Consider the following 24,173-nt stretch of genomic DNA (forward strand, 5'->3'; position numbering starts at 1 on the left):
TCCACAATGCAGAATCAGTGGGAGCCCTGAGTTTGTTTTCCTACAACTAGACGGTCCCATCTGGGGGTGATAGGCGACCACCTATCTCGCCTGCTCCCTGGAGCTGGCTCTGCACTCGCCCGCCACTCACCTCCTGTGCGGCCCAGTTGCTTACAGGCCACGGACTGGTCCCGGTCCCCGGACCAGGGGTTGGGGACCCCTGGTTTAATGTATGTGTTGGTGCTAAAATCTCATGTGCCCAGGCTTGAGTTTCTCCAAAAGCTATGCTGCAATATAATGTTCTGATCCAACACAGGCAGGACTCTGCTACCTCTAATATATTGGATTAAGTTGTTTCATGGGCATAAATGTTTTTGCATTGATAGGGACGGTGGGGGGAGCTTGTATGTCTTGGAAAGAATTATCCTACTGTAAAGCAGCTCTTGGTTACTTCTGTCCCTTCATGGATGCCCTTAAGATCTTTGTTCAATGGAGCTGAAATAACAGTGCACTAATGCCGGAGTCACTGTGAACATATACTCTAATTTGCTTTGTCATGCCCTGCTAGAGGAGAAGAAAAGAAAAATCTGATTGGACATTTTCTCAATTGGGTGTTACCCTAACTTAGTGAGGTTCTGCTGCAGAGTATACATGGAGGGTACTACTTATTCCATTTTTTTGCTGGAGATAGCAAAAAATGGTTTAGCATAGTGTAGTGGGTGTATTGACGGGTACTCCTGATGGTGCTTCATGATGGACCACTCATGTAGACCCGTGTTTCAGAAATGGATCTGCACAGTTGATCTGTCCTTGGCTTGATGTTTAGGACTCAGACTCTGCGGTTTGATGGTTAAACATTGTGATTGACTAACATATCAAAACAATAAGGAAATAAGAGGTCTACTCTGAATCAGCCAGTTCTAGGACTTCGCTTTGGCAGCTTTAAGGAACCGTTCTTACTTTTCTTCCAAAATAAATTGGGCCTTCATCCATAAGAACATTTGATTTCTGTTGGACGGTGGGAAAAGTAAGGTAAAAATAATAATATATATTTACATCTACCTTCAGCTAGTCTTGCCTGGATGGATGTTGGAATGAAACAATTTCTTAGACTTTTCTCAAGCTTAGTGTGATCTTATTGTATCCTGAGATTGTTTCTTCCTGAAATGAAATTCTTAACACCCTATCCTATTATATAAAAGGCAAGCCATATTGGTGACGACTCACCTTTTATCCTGGTATGCCACCAGAGGGCGCCGCTGTGGCAGGAAGCCCAGGTGAGGTGGCTCGTCCTTCCTGCACCCCACCTTTACCCAGCCGGGATTGGAGTGGGAAGGAGGCGACAATACCCTCCTGCACCCCCCCCCTCTTCACCTGGCGATGATCAGGGTGGGGAGGAGACGGCAGTGCCCTCTTGCCTTCCTGCCTTCACCTGACGGTGGTTGGGGCAGAGAGGCGGCAGCAATGCCCTGCCCCCCCACCTTCACCTGGCCGAGATCAGGGCAAAGAGGAGGTGGCAATGCCCACCTGTCCACCCTGCCCTTTCTAGAGCCCGTTGTATTTCCCCCCACAATGGGATTTGTTGCTAGTTTCTGATAATGGGTACATTTTCTGTACTTAATTGTGCAACTTGTGAGGGGGAAATGACCATAGAAGCCTGTAGTGTTGAGTTTGGGTGGAAGAAATTTGGGTTCAAACATATGCCTATTTCGGAACTTGCAAGATGACCTTAAGCTAGTTGCTATCTCCCGGCCGAACTTTCCAAGCAGCTTGAGGATAAAACCTCTCTCTCTGTCTTCTTGGAGCAAGCATGCAACATTTGATGGTGTCCACAGACAAATCTAGAAAAACAGCAGAGCAGCAGGTGCCAAGTATGAAGCCAATAAAGGCAGAACAGGCTTCGGTCCTGGGTTCAGTGTTGCAGTGGTAAAATTCCAAGCACGTGTCTCTTAATGGCGTTAAAGTAATGTAATTACTTGCCTCTCTTCAGAGCAGTGCTATAGTATATTATGCGGTGTGTATATCTGCTACTGATAATGGTAGTGCTGACGGCGGCACAGTTTAGATCAATATTGCAATTGTCTTTGATTAGCAAGAATGATTTCCTAAACCGTTCATCCTTCCCCTTCAGTATCTTGCGGTATTAGCCCAGAAGAGTTTTTGAGGTCTGGATGGTGGCTCGTGCGTTACCGGAACGAGCGAACGAGGCGTTGCGTGTGCATCTCCAGTCTCTGTGGGGGTCCATGAGATGGCCGCAGATGATAAGCCATCTCCAACGCTGGATTCGATGAGCGAGGTGCCCTCCTCCCCCGGTAGTCCTTCCCACCTTACACACTTCAAGCCTTTGACTCCCGACCAAGACGAGACGGCTTTTAAATCTGCCTACAGTTCTTTTGTGAATCTCTTTCGTTTCTCTAAAGGTAAGCTCTGAACTCTGTTTTGTCTGCCGTTTGTGCGTCCCTTCCGTGGTGGGGAGGAGGGCCCGTGGCTGTTCCATCATTCGTTGGATTAGAGCTTGCACAACTTAAGCAACGAGTACGACCTCCACGAGGCCTCCACGACGTCCTCCTTTATTCAATGAGCAAGTAAAGTGTGGAATTCGTGGCCGGAGGATGTAGTGATAGCTACAAAAGTAGATGCTCTAAAAGAGGATTAGATCTATACATAATGGATAGGTCCATCAGTGGATGGCTTTTAGATGGCTCTAAAAGAGGATTAGATCTATACATAATGGATAGGTCCATCAGTGGCAACTAACGAGAACCTCCACGTTCAGAACAGAAAAGAGTCCAGTAGCACCTTGAAGACTAACCCCGTTTTTGTTTACGTGGTTAAGATGTCCTCAAAGAGGTTAGTGGGGAATATGGAGCACTGCTGAGCCCAGTGTTTGTGTGTGTGCTGTGAATGGCACATCTTTGCCTGCCTGGGGCTGTGGCGCTGTTTTATGCACACATGCACAGACGCACACACCCCCAGGAAGTGCGCAGGTGTCGAAAGCGAGCCTCTTTACACAGGGGCTATCTGCATCTTGACTGCATGTTTAAAGATTTTTGCTACTCTGGGCTTATTCACAATACAGAGTTTAAATTTCTGCATCTTGACTGCATGAACACGATCATTCCTAAACTGAGCCTTTGAGAGGAGTGGGAGCAATTTAGTTGGGTTTCAGTTTCTTCATGTTCGTGGCCTGCGATTGTGCCAGACCACCATCTACTCCCTTTTCTAGACGATGGCCGGCTGGCTTCCTCAGCGGAGAGATCAGAAACAGGGCAGGGCGACCAGCAGCCCCTGAATGCAAACTGGCCAAGTCTGCAAGCTGCTTCAAGGGCACAGACCCTAAGATCACCGGTGCCTTACAAAAAACAGATTCCCGCGGAGCTGCAGAGAAGATCTTCAGCATCATTAGGTAAGACGGCTGTATGTTAAAAGTTGTAGCTCCCGTGGCTTCACCCCATCTGGGCTTCAAAACCGCTCTAAACATTGTTCAGCTCGAGAGGTGGTTTCAAGGAATTCTGGGCTTATGAAAGAAAACCCCATATCCAGCAGTGGAGACTTAGTTTGCTGTGAGCAGAATAGGCTAAGCCAGGGGTGGGCAAATTGCAGCCCGCGGGCCACATGCGGCCCGCTACAGAGTTTTTTGTGGCCCGCCAAGACAGTCAGAAAAATCCGCCTTGAACCGAGATTTCCTTCTAAAATTAAATGTGCTTGCAGCTATAGATGATATGAAATTAGCACAATAAATAAATTGAATAAAACTACCACTATTTTATTTAATTTATATTTATTGATTTTTATGATACAATTTATACCTTTTCTGAAATGCAAAGTTAACTAATGAATGCAATCATTTTAAAAGGTGTGGCCCTCCGCTAACCTCCACTCCCACAAAGTGGCCCCTGAGCCAAAACATTTGCCCACCCCTGGGCTAAGCAAGTGGGAAAATTTGTACATTTTCCCTTCTGCTTAACTGCATGGAGTTTCCAATGTTCCGTCAAACTCTAGGAAGAGGGGGGTTGGAAATAGGAGTAAGAATGTGAGTATAAACAGACTGAGGTCCATTGCATGGGAAGGTATACAGGTTGGAGAAGCCTTATCTCAGCTGCCCTGTCTTAATAGAGGAAACTGCCCACATAGGTTTCTTTTTCCCCTTAGTTTTTAAAAAACGTTTATTACTTTTACAATCATTACAACAATAAACCAATCGGAGTTATACAGCAGAAACAATAATGTTAACATAAACCAACTGCAACTATATACAACAACGAGTTATGATAATCAATGCAACAATGAATAAAGGTAAGAGGAAGTAGGCTGTAAGCCTTTAGTTTCCAAGTACTCATAAAATGGGTACCATTTTTTCCAAAAATCTATTTCTAAGGGGTAGTTTTCCCTTTGGTGTAAATGATCGGAAATTTTCTCCATTATCAAATGGTTACAAACTTTTGACATCCATAACTCCAAGGCTGGTGGTGATTTATCTTTCCACTTAGATGCTATTGCGCTTTTAGCCGCCACCAAAAGCAAATTAATAAGATTTCTCCTAATACTGGGAATTTTAATTTGTTCCCACAAACCTAGAAAAATTGTTTTCGGTGATAATGGAATGTTATAACCTGTTATTTCTTTAATTGAATTTAATACGTCTTTCCAGAATTTTGCAACGTGGGGGCAACCCCGCCAACAACGGGCAAATGTTCCTTCTTCTTTACCATGTTTCCAGCAAAGTGGTGACGCTGATGAATAAATTAGTGATATTTTTTTAGGTGTTAAATACCACCGATTTATAATTTTATAACTTTGCAATTTAGTTATGATAGTTGGGGGGTTGTTTAGTTTGGATGACTGTATTTTTTTCCAGCCATCTGTTGAAATGTCCTCTTTACAGTCGTTTTCCCCCTTAGTTAATGGGCCAGGGGGTGGGAGAAATGGCATGAAATCTGGGTTTTAAAAATAAAAGCTGATATTCCGAGTTAGCTACAGGGAGAAGCTGGGTTTTGAATGCATAATGGTCATATAGTTGGCAAATCCATTGATGAATGCTTAATTGGAGCAGGAATCTTCTTGGGCGCTATCTCTGCTCTAATGTGTAAGGTAATCTTGGCATCTGGCATTCCAAGGTCATGTTGATAAGACACTGTCCTAACTTGAGAAGGCAACTAAGCACCAAGGAGATGCCGGGACTCCTGAACCCTTTGAATGTAAAAGATGTATATCCCCTGCACTGTAGAACATGCCCAAGGCTCCGAATACAGTTTTGCTTTCTTAGAAGTTCTTAACTGTCTTCATTGTGACCACTTTACACCTTCTGTACGAAGCTATTAGTTGTTACACTGTTTAAGTGGTGCTGACTGGCCAGGGTTCCAATCAAATATAATTGAGGGAACTAAGGAACAGATGTATTGTCGAAGGCTTTCACGGCTGGAGAATGATGGTTGTTGTGGATTTTCCGGGCTGTATAGCCGTGGTCTTGGCATTGTAGTTCCTGACGTTTCGCCAGCAGCTGGGACTGGCATCTTACAGGATGACTCAGCCCAACCCTGCCTTCCTGAGTAGATATAAATTACCTGCCAACTTCTTTTCCACACTGTGACACTGAGAGATCTCTGTCTTTTGGTGCTAAACCTCTGAAGATGCCAGTCACAGCTGCTGGGGAAACGTCAGGAACTACAATGCCAAGACCACGGCTATACAGCCCAGAAAATCCACAACAACCATCTAAGGAACAGATGTTTAGCAAAGGTCAGTAACTAGGTTTTAGCACAGCCAGCTAAGTTTCCAGTATTTCCAGGTATCAGTCCCAGATATGTGGAACACCCAGTGAAATGAATGGAAAACCCAATTGCTATTTGAGATAAATTGCCTCCCAGGGGCACACCTGTTGCTTCAGTTCCCACCCCCTCATTAGTAAACTGGTGAGCTCAAACATGGAAACGCATCATTCTTTCTCTGGTCCCATCTGGGTTTGGCTCTAAGCATCAAAATCTGTGGGGGTGGGGGCTGAACTTTTTAGCTCTCCTCTCACCCACCCCTGCCCCTGTTCAGTTCAGAGAAGCTTCTTAGAGCCTGCTGAGTTCACCTACTCTTCCTTTGGCGTAAAGCACCCTGGCAGATCCTCCACCCTACCTGTGCTTCTGTTGGTTTTTTTTCTCACCTGACTTCTAATGAAGCCCTGGATGCTGTGTCAGTCAGCCGCTCCAGAAAAAGCATAGGAAGTGTTTCTGTGTGCGTGCATGTGTGTGCGTGTGTAACCCTTGTGGTGCTGCTGGTGTATGTGACTTTACAAATCATGGCAGTTTATCATGCTATAAGTGCAAGGCCCGATGTTTGGGGGTTAGCGGCAGCTGATGGAATGCAGGAGAGAAAGCAGGTAACAAAAGAAGGGGTGGGCAGGACCTGGGACTGGCAGGGTTTTGCTGAGATGTGTGGATGACGGATAGAACGCATGAACAGTAGAACGAAGCGGCTGAAGGGACTGTGGTTGGGATTCAGGTCTGAGCTGAGCAGTCAGTGAAGAAATATTTAAAAATGCCTCCCTGGTGCCGTTGCTCAATTGCAGTCTCAAGAAATTCAGAAACGTGTGTCTAAACATGATGCACCGCTTCATACAGTAGGTGGGGGCCCGTGTGAGCCTACACAAGAGTCTCCACACAGAAAAATCCTTACACATGTCAAAGGGAATGTTGGACTGCAGAACCTTCTTCCTGGCACATTAATTCTGCATCAGCAAGGAATTGTTCTTGTGTGAAGGTGCCTTCACTGATGAGTCCCATTGCAATGCGAAGTGTTTGCAGCCCAGTGCAAAATAGGTGATAAAGGACTGGCTAGTATGTTAAATGCATCTCTTCACCGCTGCTTGGCTGTAATCACCAAATCTGCCTTCCATTCTGGCTGTCAGTTGCTGCATTGAATGCTTATTGGTCTATTCCGCAAGGGAAATGAGAAGAAGGGAATTAAGAAAGGAATACCCCCATCTCTTCCCTCTGTACAGTGTGATCCCCTTCCGCCAGTGTGCAAGACTTTGAAATATGGCAGGCAAGTTATGAAGTTGGTGCCGTTCCTTCAGAATCAAAGCTTTGTGTGTGCATGCCCGAATCGGACTCGATTCGGAAATCCGAAGCAAAGCTTCCCGAAGTATTTGTAATGCTTCAGGAAGCTTTGGGTCAAGTTTAAATGTCCATTTCTCTGCCGCTGCAAACAGCAGGGAAAGGGGCATTTAAACCCTGAATCAGCTGCTCGTCGGGGCTTCCCCAACGAGCGGCTGAGTACCAGTTCTGCTGTCAGGGCCAGGGAACTTCCTGGCCCTGTCAGCGGAGGGCGAAGGAGGCGGTGGGGATGCAGGCATAAGTCTGCATCTCCCCGCCAGGTGCTCCACCGGATGCTCCATTCGCCCACCGGTGTCGGGGCCGAGGAGTTCCTCGGCCTTGACACCAGCGGGCAAAAGAGGCAGCGTTGATGCAGGCATAAGCCTGCACCTCAGCAGAGCAAAGGTAAGTAGGGGGGGCTGGGGGGGCTGGGTGTTGTGGGGTTTTTAAAATGCCCTGCTGCTTGCAAGTGGCAGGACAGGGCCCTTTAAACTATCAGGTGGCAGGGGGGAATCCCCCCCTGCCACCTGCCAGCTGATAGGGAGGGGGGCGCTAAGTGGGGAGGTTTGGGAGTGGGGGTGGGTGGGATTGCTGGGCAAAAACCCAGCCCCTTGAATCACTTTGGAATGCTCTGAGTCTTTACAGAGCATTCCAAAGTGATTAAAATACCCGGCAAGCCGCTTCGGATTTGGGGTATTTCCGAATGTTTTTCCTGCTTCGGGTAAACCTGAAGCTGGAAATCCGAATATTTTCAGTGTGCACACCCCTAGTCTTGACTTTTTAGCAGATTTCCCTGAGGTTTTCAATTAGTGGGGTTAGTGCCCTTGCATTATTAGTTTTGAGCACTGTTTGCACTCCTTTGCGTCAGGATTTCAGTTCATGGCAAGGAATTGCATAACTGTGACAAAGCCGGTCTTTGCTCCCCAGTGCCGCCCCTCCCCCCGGAATTCTGAGCACTGCTCCAATTGCAGGGTTAGCATTTTAAATATTAACAGAATTGCTATCCGTACAGAAGCATGGAGGGTTGGAATGAGAAGCAACAGCATTACTGCAGTTTGTTGGAATGAAGAGGCATTCAGATTCTAAAGCTGCATCTCTATTTAAGCGTAACTTTTATATGGGAAATTTAATTAGAAAGTACCTCCCTCCATCTTGGAATATACATTTGTTACTCTTTCTGAAAAGAGCTCTCTGATTTCATTAATGCCCTGACCTGGATGGCCCAGGTGAGCCTGGTCTCGTCAGATCTCAGAAGCTAAGCAGGGTAGGCCTTGGTTAGTAATTGGATGGGAGACTCCAAGGAAGACCAGGGTTGCAGAGGCAGGCAATGGCAAACCACCTCTGTTAGTCTCTTGCCACAAAAGCCCCACCAGGGGTCGTCACAAGTCAACTCTGACTTGAGGGCACTCTCCACCACCACCATTTCATTAACAGGCTTAATGATGTGTTTAAACCGAAGCGTTGTGTGTTTTTGGGAGGGGGTGCAGATCAAAGAGAGTCCTGACGAGAGGGACAAAGCATTTGGAACAAGTAATGCTCGAAGCATTAGAAGAAAGCACAGCCTAATGGTTAGACTGCTGGAGTCAGACTGGCGATGCCGGCCTTCAGATTCCAATTCAGCTGTGAAGCTTACCGGGTCCGTTGCTGTCCCTGGGCCTAACCTGTTTCATATCTACCTCACAGGAGTGTTGTGAGGAGAAAATGAAAGACGGATCCACCTCCCTAAACTCCTTGAGGCAGATCCATAGTAGATAGTGTGGGGAAAAACTTGTCTTGAAGGGGCAGCATCATATGTTCAGAAAATCCATTGAAGCAGCCCTGAGAGATGACACACTTGATGTATGCCATAGCAGCTCTTTCATAAGCACCTCTAGAAACTTAACATTCAGCATTTCCCCCCTGAAGTTCGAGTTGGCAGGTGCCGCACGACCAAAAATTAAGGATTTTAATATGCCATAGGAAGATTTTTTTTCCGTCACAGTGCTTTTTAAAGGAAACTCATACTGCTGTCCTCATAGAGTTCTGTTCTTCTAAGCCCATTGACTCCAGTGCATTTAGATACTACTCTGCTTAGAACCGCACTGTAAGTAATATTTATTTATTAATTAAAACATTCACACCCTGTCTTTCCAAATGGTGCAAGGTAGCTTACAATAAGATTTCCGGTTAAAACCAAAATAAAATAAACCCGCAAATCCCTCCCCCTCTTAAAAAGATGTCTGCCATTCAAACCTCCTCAAAGCCCCCTGGCAAACAGAGAAACCTTGCATGGATCTCCAGAAGGATCTCCAAGGAGGGGACTTTCTTCACCCCTTTTACAGAGCCTACTGCATAGAGCAGGGGCCAAAGTGGAGAAGGCCCTGGCTCTGATTGACGCCAGGCGGGCCACCGTTTGAGGTGGAATAAGTCAACAAATGGCTGCCCATGGACTGTAGCTGGTGCTCAGTGACATATGGAAGGAGATGGTCCTTCAGATATGTGGGTCCCAGGTTGGCAGCGATCCTTACGGCATTAAGGTCTTTCTACCCTTGGGTTCTGGTTGGCTCTGTTCAGGGAAACAAGTTGCTGCCCTGCCAGGCTAGCTCACTGCCTGCCTCTTGCGGGAAGGTACAAGTTGAAATGAAACACTCGAAACTTTCAAGGCTTATATTCTCTCCCACACTCATTAGGAAGCCTCCTCTAGTCACTTGGTTTTTCATCCTTCCAAAGACCAGCGGTTGCACAGGAACAGTTAACTCGCCTGTTTTTCTTTTTTTTTTTTGAGCTGCTTGCATTCTTGCTGACACCAGCGATACAGAACACAGTTCATACAAAGAAGCCATGTTTTGTTTCCTCTTACACAAGACAGAGCAATGTAAAATGCGTCTCCAATGGAGAATGGTGCAGCTGGTAAGGAACTTGAAATGCTGAAAAAGCAGCCCTTTGAAAGGGGTGCAAGTGTGTGTGTGTGTGTGTGGGGGGGGGTGAGTTTTGGGTCACTTCTTTCCAGAATGATCGCGCTGTCAAGGGAACCCAAGAGCTGAATCCAGACATTTGGGCTAGCCCGCTCTCCACGCACTTTTGAAAAATCTCTGCTTTGGTTAGCTGAGGCTGTGTTATTGACTGGCTTTGTGCTTAATTTAGTATCTCCCCCCCCCCATATTTATTTTTGTGTGAATCCAGAGTATTAAGCGGTACCTTTGAAGTGCTGCAACTTTCGCTGCTAAACTAGAGTCTTAGTGACGCCGTGAAAATTCATCTCGAGCGTAACGGTTTGTATTCTTGCTTTAGAACAGATTGCTGCCTTGAAGTCTGAGGAAATAAAGCCAGGCAGAAATGTTTTGAATCATAAATAAGATGGGCAAATGTTTGCTGAACACTCCCCTCCCCTCCCCCACTCACTTTTTGCACAACAGCTTGCTTGGCCATATTCAAAATCTATTCATTCTCTGTGCGGTCTTTCTGTTTGTGCTTGCAGCTAGGTTCATGGTTGCCAGGAGAACCTTATTTTTATTTATTTATTTCAGATTTGTATCCCGCCCTCCCTGCAAGCGAGCTCTGGGCAAATAACAACATATTAAAAATACAATTTAAAAATTCATGTACATTAAAAACAATGCATTTAAAACAGGGTGGTAGACAGCCTTCACAGGGAGGGTTAAGATTTATACACCCCTTTTTCCAGGCTGGCAGAGGCCCAGCCTCAGCCATATGGCTGACGGAACAACTCTGTCTTGCAGGCCCGGTGAAAAGATAGTAGGTCCTGCTGGGCCCTGATTTCAGCAGACAGAGCGTTCCACCAGGTGGGAGCCAGGACTGAAAAGGCCCTGGCTCTAGTCGAGGCTAGGCGGGCCTCCTTGGGGCCAGGGAGCTTTTAACTTTCCTTGATGGATATATATCGCTTGGACTCTACATCTCTTGGCATATTCGCCGTTGCTCCTTGCCTTCTCAGGTACAATGTATTTGAGAGTCCTGGTTTAGAACATGGACTGCTTTGTATCCTCCGCCCCGCCCCCCCCGAACAAAAGACAGTAACTTTAAAAGTTTCTGTCTGTCAGCCATAAACCTCTTACCGGCTTCTGAATTGTCCCCCATCTGAAGCGTGGCTTAGGTCCCTGGAGTGTTCTTGAGGGGGTGTATTTCAGGCTACAGCAGGAGTGTGAGGTAAAAAGTTGTGTTCTGCTGGCAGAAATCCTTCCATTTTTGGAAATGCTCTCTGGTGGATCCAAACCAGTGCATTTCCAAAAACTGATAATGATGAAGTGTCGCTGAGGCAATGCCAGGGGTTGGTTTTTCATCGGCCCCCAGATTCTTAAACTTGAATGCTGCTCAGGCACTGCAGTACAGCTGAACACCCCTTAATGTTGGTAAGGTCGTCTTGCTGCTGGCAGGAGTTCTGTATCCCGTTAGGACAGGCATCTTCTTGATGCTCGCCAACTCTTTCAAAATTTAATAAAGGTTTCAGTGAAATGGGCAGAAGTAGGTTTATTTGTGTGCGTGTATTCCATTCACATATTGGATGAAATGCTTTGGTCTGTGGGGGGCTGGGATAGCTATTTTTTCATATGGTAATATTAATTGGACCTGGTGTATTCTTTCAGTTTACTACACACCAAATTATGTTGAGAAACAATGTCTGAAGGTGATTAGGGCTCGGTTCCTGAGTTAATTTTTTAAATAGACTTACTGAAGACAGTAAAAAGTCCAGTCGTACCTTTAAGACTAACCAACTTTACTGAGGCGTAAGCTATCAAGAACCACAGCTTTCTGATGATGCATCCGACGAAGAGAGCTGTGGTTCTCAAAAGCTTATGCCTCAGTAAAGTGGGTTAGTCTTAAAGGTGCGACTGGACTTTTTACTATTTTGCAACTGCGGACTAACACGGCTAACTCCTCTGGATCTATGACCATTGAAGACATTGGCATTTAACAGAATCACAGTTTATGATTGAACCTGCAAGCTGTATCACTAAATGTGCTTCCTTAGAAGAGAATTTTTTTGAATGCAGTCAGGCTGGATTTTCAGTTTTACAACCTGTGCTATCGAATCTGCTTTGTTCTGGGAAACACAGGTGCCTCTGCCCAGAACGACTATAAAATGCTCTTTCTTGGCAAGGAGGTGGCTTGGCTCCTAAGTGGACTTGCTGATTTACATTGTACTTTGAAAACCTTTTTTTTTTAACTTTTGCTTTGCATTTTAAAAAGAGCGACAGTGGCATTGTGTGTTCTGGAAAAAAAATCTGCTTGTATGATGTAGCAGAGAGAGAACCTTTATGTCAAATGGCAACCAGTGCCTTTTGGTTTCAGACAGTCGAAGAAAAGAACCACTTCTCAGCAGTCATGATCCTCGCACAGCTGTTCAGCTCAGAAGCCTCACGACCGTCTTGAAACGGCTCAAAGAAATCATGGAAGGAAAAAGCCAGGTATTGCTTTGCTTACGTTTAATCCGATGGAATGGTCCAGGGATACAACTTGGATTCTGTAGAAGGTATTGTTGGCGGTCGCACAGCAATGAGATATAAGTTTGCAGAGTTGCAGAGTTTGATAATAGAGCAGTGGAAATAAGTAGACAGACTTCTGTGATTCTAGCTCTATAAAAATACTACATAATAGGGTAAAAGGGGGTACATTTGGTAGGAAAAACAACAAACAGTTTCTGACAACATCTTGATAGTCGCCACTAGGCCCTAGAGAGAGAAAAGCTTAGACTGCATGGTCTAGTGAAGTAGTAGAAGTGTAGTATAGTAGCAGACTGAACAAAGAGCAATAAAACTTAGTATATGTTGCTAGCTAATTGCCCCCCAATAAACTGGCTCATCCAATAGACAATCCTGGATTCTCTCATTAAGACTAAAGACTCCCACTTTCTCTGGCAGGAATTTCTCTTGAAGCCTAAGTGGTCCTATGCTAACTAGCTATCTGACTAAACAAACAGAATAACAATTTAACGCTTTCATGACTGAGCGTAGGACACTTGCAAAAAGTCCAACAGGTATCCTGTACAGAGACATGAAGAATGCTGCTGAATGAGTTCTTCTACTCCAGTTTTACTGAATTCCCAATTTCATAACCTTGTTCCTTTCCTAAATAGATACAGATAGATACAGATAGATAGATACAGATAGATACAGATAGATATAGATAGATACGGATAGATAGATATAGATTTATTTATTTATTTTAGTCATTGCCTTGATTGGGTTAAATCATGTAGCCGTGACGGCAGCATACAGAACATTACATCTGGAAAATCCTTTTGACTGGGGCATAGGACGTGCAAGGTTTAAAAAAATAGACCCTTTAAAATGTTTCGGTTGTGGAAGGAGAGAGGCGCCTTCTCTCTATCTGTGTCCCAATTCCCCAGGGTGCGTGGGGGATTATCACAATGGTGGTCAAAATCGGCTGCGTGGACGGGCCGTGGTCCGTTGGACCGCAAACTTTTCATGGACGATCTGAGAACACCCTGGAGTTAACTGACCGGAGAAGGGCTTGTTCTGCGGGAAGTCCAACTTGGTCCGTGGCTGAGGAGCCGTAATCCGATTATGGTCCTCTTGACGTGGTCTGATCTTGTTTAAGCATTCAGAGATGCTGTTGTGTCTCGCACTGATGTTGTGTCTCGCACTGCGGCATGACCAAATGACTCGCTTCGCAGGACAGCGATCTGAAGCAGTACTGGATGCCAGACAGCCAGTGTAAGGAATGTTATGACTGCAGCGAGAAGTTTACCACTTTCAGGAGAAGACACCACTGCCGGTTATGCGGACAGATCTTCTGCAGCCGATGCTGCAACCAGGAAATCCCCGGGAAATTCATGGGTTACACAGGTAAGGTGTGTGCCCGTTCCTCTTGTCAACGGGTGGGGAGAACTGCCGATTGAAACGCTGCTGGGTGCTCTTCATATTGGAAATGAAAGCTGTGTTGAAACTTCTCTAAAGGGTCCATGCAAAGTAAAGGACATGTTCGGTTCTGTCACTAAATTATGTGCCCTGACCTGGATAGCCCTGGGGAGCCTGTTCTTGTCCGATCTGAGAAGCTAAGCATTGTTGCCCTTGGTTAGTAGTTGGATGGGAGACCTCCAAGGAAGACCGGGGTTGCAGATGGCAAACCACCTCTGTCAGTCTCTTGCCGTGAAACCCCCGCCAGGGGTCGCCATAAGTCAGCTGTGACTTGAGGGCTCTCTCCACAACCACAACTAAATTATGCAAACGTTTGTTTTTGGCTTCAGTGCCTTTACCTTTGAAAGAGCATAGCTCCCTTCTTGCACGCCTTGTCTCCACGTACACAGTTTGGCTTTTCATTGGTCCTTCGTGGCTGCAAAACAGAGTCGGTGCATTTGCATAAAAACTACTAAGAAGGGGAAGCCTCGTTCTTTGATCTTTGGCTTTGCTGTCATAGGACTCAAGGCTGTTCTGTCCTCTTCCCCCTGTTTCTTTCCCCCGCAGGTGACCTCAGAGCGTGCACTTACTGCCGTAAAATAGCCTTAAGCTATGCTCACTCCACAGACAGCAACTCCATCGGGGAAGATCTGAGCGTTCTGTCCGATTCTCCCAGTTGTGTGTCCGTGCTTGATCCTGGGGAGCCACGGACTCCTGTCACGAGTAGGAAAGCGAGCCGCAACATCTTTTTGGAAGAAGACGTCACCTGGCAAAGGTACCCAGTAGCTTTCTTCCCTTTGGGATGTGAATCCATGAAGAGCCTGCGCTTCGGTTTTGAAAACTTGAGTCCATCCCTCAAGCTACGTGGTTCTTCTTGCTCATGTCTTCTCTGAAAAATTTCTCAGATGTTAGAGAGTGTGTGTGAGTGAAGTGGGTTCTTTCCTAATACAATCCCCATAACCCCTTTTATTAGGAACAACTAAATGACACGAGTGTTTGCACTTGTCTGTTATTTGGCTGGTCCTAGTAAAAGGTGTGATGTGGATTGTGTTCTTTTCTTGTTTTTAGACCAGAATAGCTATTCCGTAAGATGAGGGAAGGGTGGGGAGGTTGGGCAGTGAGCCTTCCCGCTTGCAGACGTAGCTGGAGTTGCGATAGACGTTCCTGCTGGGAGGGTCGGCCCCCCTATGAACTCATGTGGCAGATTCTCTAGGTTCAGAGGTCATTTTGTAGAAAAAGAGCTGGAGGAACTCATTAGCACAGCTCATTGGCATATGCCACGCCCCTTGACCGCACCAGAAGTGTGTCATTAGCATAACTGATTTGCATATGCCACACCCCCTGACATCACCTATCCTGGATGTTTTGGACCCAATCCTGGCCATTCAGGGCTGAAATTGGGCCCAAAATGGCACAAAGGGGCTGAAAATGGCTGAAAAGGGGCCCAAAATGGTCAGGATCGGGCCGCTGCTGAGCAGGAGAGTGAGCCACCACCCGTCAGAGGCCCGATCTGGGCCATTTTGGCTCCAATCCAGGCCAAAATGGGCCCAAAATGGCCGAGAGTCCAGTGGGCAGGGCCACCTGTCATGTGTCCTCTTTGGGGAACTGCCGGAACCCCCTTGAAATGAGCCCTGTCGAGGTTTAACTATTGAAGTGGGGGACGCACGAAAGGGTTTCTGTGCTCGACCCCGTTCCCTCCCCCACTGCCTGCTTGCCTTGAGATTGCTGCAAAAACTTTCCTCAGGGGTTGCAAAATTTGCCACAGCCACTCTTGCGTGTTTTTCTTTTTCACCTTTTCCCTGCCCCTTGGAAATGGGTCTCGGCAGTGAGTCAGGCACAAGGTGCCACTCCATAATAGTCCCCACCCCCACCCAGCCCTGTCAGCCCTCCAGCTCTGTAGCTGCACTGCAGGAGTGGCGTCCTGTTTTTGGGTAGCCGATGTGAGGAGGCTGAAGCGGAACCCCAGAAACATTTCTTGCAAGCCGTTCTAGAGGGCTTGGCAAAGAATGTCTGCTCACACACTCTTTTCCAGTGGCTTCAGCCTGTAACTGTTGGAAGCTGTAGATGCTCTGTATGTGTGTGTCTTGTGTCTGTGTGTGGTGTCTTTTCATTTGCATGAAAGAGAAAGAGATGCTGGTGACCTAAGAGTCCTTGAAGGCCTTTCCTTGGTTTCCGTCTGAAAAGAAAAGCACACCTTTCGTAGCCCTCAGAGTCAACTAAAAACCGTTCTGAGTAAAAGCCTTGTTAGCAGGCCCTTGGCTTTTGATTGGGTTTTAACGGAGATATTCCCTGCTATAGATGCTTGGCTTTCAGGGGACTGAGCTGTCGGCTTATGTCTTAGTGCAGCAGGATATCACTTCAGTGTCTATATACACCTTGAAATGAGGAAATCCTTCAGTAAATGTTGTCTGAGGAGACATGGGGGAACCACTGGTCAGTAAGCAGCACCCAAGATCGCCAGAGCAATCGCTCGTATGGCTTCTCAATTAAGAGAAATTATAAAGCTCCCTCTAGTGGCTGTGAGGAGAAGCAACATATCTGTTTCAGGGGCTTTTCCCACATGCTCAATTTGCTTCTGATTTTCTTAGCGGTCTGTACTTTGCAATCTGGTCCTTCTGCAAGTTTGCACCCCCTCTGCAGTTTTATAGTAGTGGGGCCAGTTTATTTTCTTTCTCACGTGCCTTAAATAACCAGGATTTTCAAGCGCAGGGTTTTTCATCACCATCGATGGAGTTGCCGGTGGTGTCACAGTGTCCTCCCCCCTTTTAATTTTTTGTGCATGCTTATAGCAATGTCAGGTCTTAATTTAAGAAAAAGAAATCCAACCAAGCCAAAGGGAGAAAAATCTCCTGATTTCTCTTCCCTTCCACCAGTTGCTGCCTCCAGCACCCGCTCCCTCTGAAATTGGTGGGGAGAGAAGACTCTCTGTCCGCTCCAAGCCAAGCTTCTCGACAAGCTCTGAAAGGGGTGGGGAGGGAAAGAGCAACTGAGTGGGGGTTTTCAGAGAGTCAGAAGCTGCGAAGCCCAGCTCTCTAGGAGTTCATTGGGTTGCGTGCCACCGATTTGGCCCAGTTCAGTGCTGCCGCTGTGAAGCGCGGCAGGAGCCGCCACGGCAGACGCTCTGTGTGAGTGTGTCTGTGGGCACACGCAGAAGGGACAAGTGGTGCCACAGGCATTCTCTCTTCTCCCCCATTGCCACCCCCCTCTGCTTCCTAAGGGAGCATAGAATCCCCCCCAACCCTCTCTGTATAAAATAAAAAGGCAGACAACGACTTCATATTGCCCTCAGTGCGAACCATATTTAAAGCAGGGGGCAGGCAAGAGTGAGTAGGGGGATAAAGGAGGGAGGAGTGTGTATGGAGAGAGGAAAATAAATTTAAAAAACTGAAAAGGAAAGTTCAAAGGGAGAAAAGCAAGCAAGTAAACCGTAAAAGGTGTAAACCACCCGGAAATTTCATTTGGCTTTTCTGTTTACATGACGTCTGAGCGGGGAGAAAAATAGGAGGGGAGAGAAAAAAATGTTGAGGTAAAAGGGAAGCAGGCCCAAATAATCATCCAAAGGCTTGACCAGATGAAAATGAACCGCAGCATGAAACCTCCCAGTCGTGCAAGAAAAGGGGATGCTTGTGCATGAGAACTGCCACAGTGGCGAGTCTCTGATTGGTAGTAAATAAATACTCCTGTATGATAATTGCCATGATGATGGTTCTAATCACCATTTGCTCCTCGCGCATAACAGGAAGCAATAGAAAGCTGCAGAACACGAGAAGGGTAGGGGAAGAGCAGAGGCTGAAAATTGGGTTGGAAGTCTGTGGGAGTGGATGGGAAAAACAAAACAGAAAGCAACACGATGGTTGTTATGGTTTTTCCGGGCTGTATTGCCGTGGTCTTGGCATTGTAGTTCCTGACGTTTCGCCAGCAGCTGTGGCTGGCATCTTCAGAGGTGTAGCACCAAAAGACAGAGGTCTCTCAGTGTCACAGAAAGCAACACGCACAAAGAAAAGGGCGACTTAAATTAATCATTAAAAAGATTGGGGTAAAAGTGATCTCAAAAGAAGTGGGGAAAAAGTAGGGGGGGGGAAAAAGTGAAAACAAAAGGAAGCAGTGGCCAGACTAGCAAAAAAAATACCCTTATGTGGAAGAGCTCTAGGTACTATCTTTTCCACACAGTGTGACCTTTGGGCTGATCCCTAATAGAGATGGACACGAACCAAAATTAAGCATGAACCAGGTCGGTTCGTGGTTCGCAAACCAGCAGTTCGTCAGATCCCATTTCTGACGAACCGCCACGAACTTTAGGCTGGTTTGTTTGGTTCGTTTTTTGGTTCATCACTGCAGACAGCCTGGTGCCAATAGTTTCCTAGGCAACAGGGGATGGACTTCCTGCAGACTGCTGACCCAGAAGCGATGATATTCTGACCTGGATGTGATGTTTTCACGAACCAAGCGAACCAGGAGCAGGTTCGTGAAAGTTCGTGGTTCGTGAAATTTGACAAACCATGAACCATATGGTTCGGTTTTTTCCCGGTTCGTGCCCATCTCTAATCCTTAATAGAGAGGGATGTATTTGAGCCTGTACAGTGTTCCTTTTCCCTTGTTTCCATTAGCTTCTGTCACTTTTTTGTACCAGTATAAGCTGTGGAGCTTTTTATAAGGGGTAACTTCCCTCCTATGCATGCCCCAAAGTGACATCATGTTTCTATAGATGAAAAGTGTCCAGATCAAGTTTTCAGCCCTGACTAACTTGAATATGCAACTAACCCAGCTCTTTAGAGTTTAACATCAGAAACACTTCATTTTCTATGCATTATCGGCTATGAAAATTCCTCTCCATATTTTGAGGTGGTGGGGGGAATACAAAAAAGAGGCTTCTGCATCTTCTGGATCTGTTGATGGTTGAGCTCTGCAGAAAGAGTTTGGCAGGAAGAAAAGCCTCATGGAGCATCTGATGATGTGGCGCTTTAATTAGAGAGGATTTCGTTGCAGAGTTAAGAATATCGTTTAAAAAGAGACTTCTTGGAAGAACAAATGCAGAAGTATTTATATCAGCAAGGTTGCTTGGACTATTTTATGATGGTGGGCCTGCCTTTAAATGCTGAAATGCAGCACAAATGATTGCTAAAGGTAGTTTCCTTTCCTTGCAGCTTGATCCACCCAGATTCTTCACCCACCCCTTTGTCAACACGCCTTGGAATAGTTCAAGAGGATGCGGGGAAATCTCCTGCTCGGAACAGGTATGCAGGGCGCATACTGATATATCCAGGGAATGTGCTGCCAGTTCCATTGGTATTATGAATGCCGAGGGTTTTCCGCTGGCCAGGTCTTCTAATGACACTCCCCCTGAAGGGTAATAGAACCTCTTGATAGTGGAGGGACACCCCCCCACCCCCGCCAAACAGATTCTCATTGGAAGAGGTTGCATTATAGGCAACAGTTGGCAAGAGTCTGCTGGCACAGTTATGGAGTCCAGAGTTTGCATTAAATGTTAGATAAAATGACGCCAAAGATGTTGGGCTTGTGAAATTCCTCAGTTGGCTGCTTCCCCAGGGGTGTGTGCGCTTCCCAGAAGGGCTGGCTTTGGGGCTTTGTGTAGAGCAAGACGCATTCCAGAAACACATGTGCTTGTGCAACCTGAAAGCTGCTGCTGAATCAATTGGCCTTGCCAGGAATACGTTTGTGCTGTGGCTTTGTCCCCGATCAGCCTGACTTTTGCCCTTGCTTATTAAACAGAGAGCCCTGATGCAAGGCGGTGTTTCTGCTCTTTGGTTCCTCGATTACTGGCAGCCTGAAGCCTTTCCTCTTCTTAAACTCTTTCCATGGCCAGGCCCAGAAAACCTCGACAGTTGCCCAGGTTTTAAGCCAAACCTTGCTTCCTGTGTAGTATTAAACCCGAATTCTAGACTCTGCTTCAGTCTATCGAGACTAGAGGTGGGCACGAACCAGGAAAATTCCGAACCATGCGGTTTGTAGTTCGTCATGTTTCACGAACCATGAACTTTCATGAACTTGCCTTGGTTCGCAAACCAGTTCATTTGGTTCATGAAAACATCACTCCTGGGTCAGCGAAGGTCTGCAGAGAGCCCCCCCCCCACATTGCCTAGGAGGCTGATTGATCGGCGCCAGGCTGTCTGCAGTGACAAACAGAAACAAACCAAATGAACCAGGCTAAAATACATCACGGTTCATGAAAAATGAGCTCCCACAAACCGCTGGTTTGCGAACTACGAACCGGCCTGGTTCGTGACAAACTTCGGTTCATATTTTGGTTCATGCCCACCTCTAATCAAGACCCATTTATGCTTGGCCATGAAGGGATTCTGAGAACTTTGCTTTGCATCACACATTACCAGTGATGACTCGGAAGCGGAATACGTTTCTCACACTCTCATTTTAACTCCCATTTTAATGATCTATACCCTGCTGTTCTCCTCAATGGGGCCCAACGCAGCTTAGAACACAAAGAAAAAATAGATCCAGAGGAGTTAGCTGTGTTAGTTGCAAAATAGCAAAGAGTCCAGTAGCACCTTTAGACTAACCAACTTTATTGTAGCATAAGCTTTCGAGAACCACAGCTCTCTTTGTCAGATGCATCTGATGAAGAGAGCTATGGTTCTCGAAAGCTTATGCTACAATAAAGTTGGTTAGTCTTAAAAGTTGCTACTGGACTCTTTACTATAAAGAAAAAAATGCCACTGAGAATGGGGAAGGCTTCTGATCTTCCGCCCAGCTATAGCCTACAGCCTTTAGACCAGGAGCCAAAAGATGCATGCTTTTTGGCTTTTGCGCTTTGGCTCCCAGCAAAGGGCTCGCTGTCACCTCTGGGCATACCCAAGTCTTAAATGCCTGGGAGAAGCAGAGGAGGAACAGACTCGGATGCGGCCAGATTTTATTCAGCTTCTGCTCGCCAGCTAGCAGCTTCTTTCCCACTTGTTCCCCCGCTGCCGTCATTTCTTCATGAATTGATACCAGGGAGAGGGAAATCTCAGGAAGCGGCAGCATGAATTGGCCCACCGACAGTCATTTTATCTCGAGTAATAAAACTTTGTCTGTACTGTGAACTCAGAGGGGAAGAGAAACTTTAAATGCTGGGATAAAAGTGGGTTGTCATTTACCAATTCTACTGTAAAGAGCCCCCCACTCTTTTTTGTTCGGTTTTAAAAACAATTTTGCAGAAGGGAGGAGTGATTTTCACCACTTCCTCCTTTCCCAACACAGGCCTCCGACTCCTGTCTTGTGCTGTTTCGGGGGTTTCCCTGTCCCCCCGGATCAGCATCACAGGGAATGTTTGGGGCCAGAGGGGGAGGCAGGGAAAATCCTCTCCCCAGTAGTGAGATCGAAGCCGTTACGTTGCTTTCTAGAAAAGTATTACCGCTTGGGTGCCTGAAAGAGGCAGCGCTACGATTAGGAGATCTGGAGCGTCTTTCCAGATGTCATCATCACCAGCCCCTCCCCTGGGCAATATTTGTGGATTTTGTTTAAAGCTTTTCTTATAATCGGTCTCATCAAGATCTTATACCTGCGATTTGCCATCTCTGAGTGAAAATTATTGGTCAGACAGAATGGTCAGTGGTCATAGGTTAGAAGCATATTTTAAAGAAGAAGGATCCCGTCAGACTTGTCAGGTAACCGGAATTGCAGTATGTGTTGCCTTTGGCATTCAGCAACCCCTAAACTCGGGTTTCCTTCCAGGAAAGAGAGCTTCCTAGGCCTCACTTCCGTTGCGATGGGACAACATTTTTGTCCATGTTTGTCCAGGAAACGACAGAGAGGTCTGATGATGACATCTCTGCTCCACTGTCCCGGTTCCTTTTCTCTCAGAGTAAAAGGGAGCCAGGAGAGCGGTGGGGAAGGCTGGGTGCAAAGATGGGGAGAGTTCCCTCAGCCACAGCCTGGTTCTTCTGGGGCACTCAGACCACCCCCACCCTGTTTTATATGTGAAAAAAATCAGCATCGCAGCCCTGTTTCGGCCCTTTCATTTCTGAATGCGTCCAGTATTTCTGTGGTTACATAGCAGCAGGGCTTTTTTTTCAGTCGGAATGCAGTGGAACGGGGTTCCAGCACCTCTTGAAAATAGTCACATGGCCGGTGGTCCCGCCCCCTGATCTCCAGACAGAGGGGAGTTTAGATCGCCATCCGCACTGTGCTACAGAGGGCGATCCCCTCTGTTTGGAGATCAGGGGGCGGGGCCACTGGCCATGTGACCATTTTCGCCAGTGGCCCCGCCCCCTGATCTCCAGACAGAGGGGAGTTTAGATCGCCCTCTGTAGCACAGTCCTCCCCTTGTTTCCGCTGAACCAAAGTGATGTAATTGCATGGTCCCAGGAGCGTGTGCGCACTTTGCGCGTGCGCATGTGGTACCAAGGGCACCAGCTTGTGCCAGGAGCTGCCCCCTGTGCTGGCAACCCACAGTTCTACCACCTCTTTTCCCAGAAAAAAAAGCCCTGGATAGCAGTGGTGCTTCTTCGGCAGTATCCTATTTGTGGGCTAGACCCAAGAAGAATTCTCAGGCTGTGTTGTGAAGAGCCTGTCTTAATTGCATTGACTGTCTTGTGTTTGATAGCTGATAACAGCATCAAGGTTTGTATGCTAAATTGTTAACATTTACCAAGTAGAGGATTATGTCACTTAAATACTCTTTACCGGTAGCTGGGTAACCTTCACAGATACTGTTTAAAAGATTAAAGGAGGGGGTGGGGGCGCATTGCGATGGATCCTTTTTAGTGCATGAGACCTGATGTTGCGTGTACTTCTGCTCACCGCTTTGTGATGCTTGGGAGGACGTTTAAGTTCCGAAATGTTTACTGTTAACTTGTACTCCACTTTTCAACCCAACGAGAGGAGCCCAAGCAGCCTATGACATTGTTCTTCCCCTCCTCCATTTTATCCTCTCAACAACAGCAACCTTGTGCGATAGGTTAGGCTAGGAGAGAGCAACTAGCCCAAGGTCACCCACATGGGTTTCCGTGGAAGAGTGTGGATTTGAACACAATTGGGCCCAATCCTAGTCCGGCACTTTAACTGCAACAACACCAGGGCTTTTTTTCAGTGGGAATGCGGTGCAACGGAGTTCCGGCACCTCTTGAAAATGGTCACATGGCTGGTGGCCCCGCCCCCTGATCTCCAGACAGGGGGGAGCTTAGATTGCCCTCCGTGCTGCTCAGCGCAGAGGGCAATCTAAGCTCCCCTCTGCCTGGAGATCAGGGGGCGGGGCCACCAGCCATGTGATGATTTTCGCTGAGGGTGATTTAAACTTTTAAAAACTCCCCCTTGTTCCAGCTGACCCAAAGTGATGTCATTGGCCCTGGGAGCATGCGTGCACTTTGCACGTGCACATGCTGTACCAGGGGCACCACCTCCTGCCGAGAGTTGCCCCCTGTGCCGGCAACCCACTGAGTTCCACCACCTCTTTTCCCAGAAAAAAAGCCCTGAACAACACCATCACAGTGCACGCACACTTTCGTGCTTTGTGTAGCAATTTTCCAGTCTCCCTTTTTTCATCAATTGTTCTGTGAACTGCCACTGAAATAAAAGAAGCTGAAATGAGAGGAGGCACGGTGCTCTGAATTAAACGCGCCTTGGGAACACGTGTCGTTGAAGTCATGCTGATCTTGGCTTCCTTCTCAAAGAGCAGGTCAGCACTCAAGCAGGGCCATGCTTGTCATTTTGAGAGCGAAGATGGACGAGAGAATCGTGGGTGGGACAACTAGCTTGATGTTTACTGCCGCAATTTTCAGAGAGCTCTTTCTTCTAGTTGCAAGTCTCTGGAGTGACTCGGTGGCAGGGAGAGGCTCCTTAAAGCACTGAGCTGTCCTGGTAAAGTTTAATTTTGTAAAAAGGTGGAGGAAGTTTTAAGAATATAAACCTTGTTCCGCTTGTCCCACCAGATCGGGCAGCGTTACTAACCTGTCTCTGGACCGTTCGGGGCCGCCCCTGGTGCCTGCCTACGAGACCTCGGTCAGCCCGCAAGCAAACCGCACTTACGCAAAAGAGGCCAACGAGGACGAGCGCAAAATTCTCCTGGTATGAGCCACACTCTTGTTTCTGCACTGCTCCCTTCTGAGAGAAGCGGGTCCCCGTTGTATACTTTTTGAATGAGGCTGTCTTGTACATAAAGACACGAGGTGCCCTGCTGGGCCAGACCGGAGGTCCATCTAGTCCCGTTCCTTGTTTTCATGTAGCAGCCACCCAGTTGCCCTGGAGGGCCAACAGACAGGGTGTCAAGGCCACAATTCCTCTTCTGATGTTGTTGTCCAAGCTG

At 47.0% G+C, this 24,173-nt stretch overlaps 1 protein-coding gene across 2 annotated transcripts in view; it reads left to right on the plus strand.

Annotated features, from left to right (window-relative positions):
- Positions 1 to 2,114: 2,114 nt before the first annotated feature.
- PIKFYVE (phosphoinositide kinase, FYVE-type zinc finger containing) overlaps positions 2,115 to 24,173 on the plus strand; it is a 90,891-nt gene continuing 68,832 nt past the window's right edge. For both annotated transcript variants that reach the window (XM_054971210.1, XM_054971212.1), the window contains exons 1-7: positions 2,115 to 2,399; positions 3,206 to 3,385; positions 12,348 to 12,463; positions 13,693 to 13,864; positions 14,483 to 14,690; positions 19,060 to 19,149; positions 23,800 to 23,935. In XM_054971210.1, the coding sequence (XP_054827185.1) occupies positions 2,228 to 2,399; positions 3,206 to 3,385; positions 12,348 to 12,463; positions 13,693 to 13,864; positions 14,483 to 14,690; positions 19,060 to 19,149; positions 23,800 to 23,935 (1,074 nt within the window). In that variant the 5' untranslated portion in view covers positions 2,115 to 2,227. The remainder of the gene's footprint in view (positions 2,400 to 3,205; positions 3,386 to 12,347; positions 12,464 to 13,692; positions 13,865 to 14,482; positions 14,691 to 19,059; positions 19,150 to 23,799; positions 23,936 to 24,173) is intronic.

This window comes from Eublepharis macularius, chromosome 2 (genome assembly GCF_028583425.1).
Source record: "Eublepharis macularius isolate TG4126 chromosome 2, MPM_Emac_v1.0, whole genome shotgun sequence".
NCBI lineage: Eukaryota > Metazoa > Chordata > Lepidosauria > Squamata > Eublepharidae > Eublepharis > Eublepharis macularius.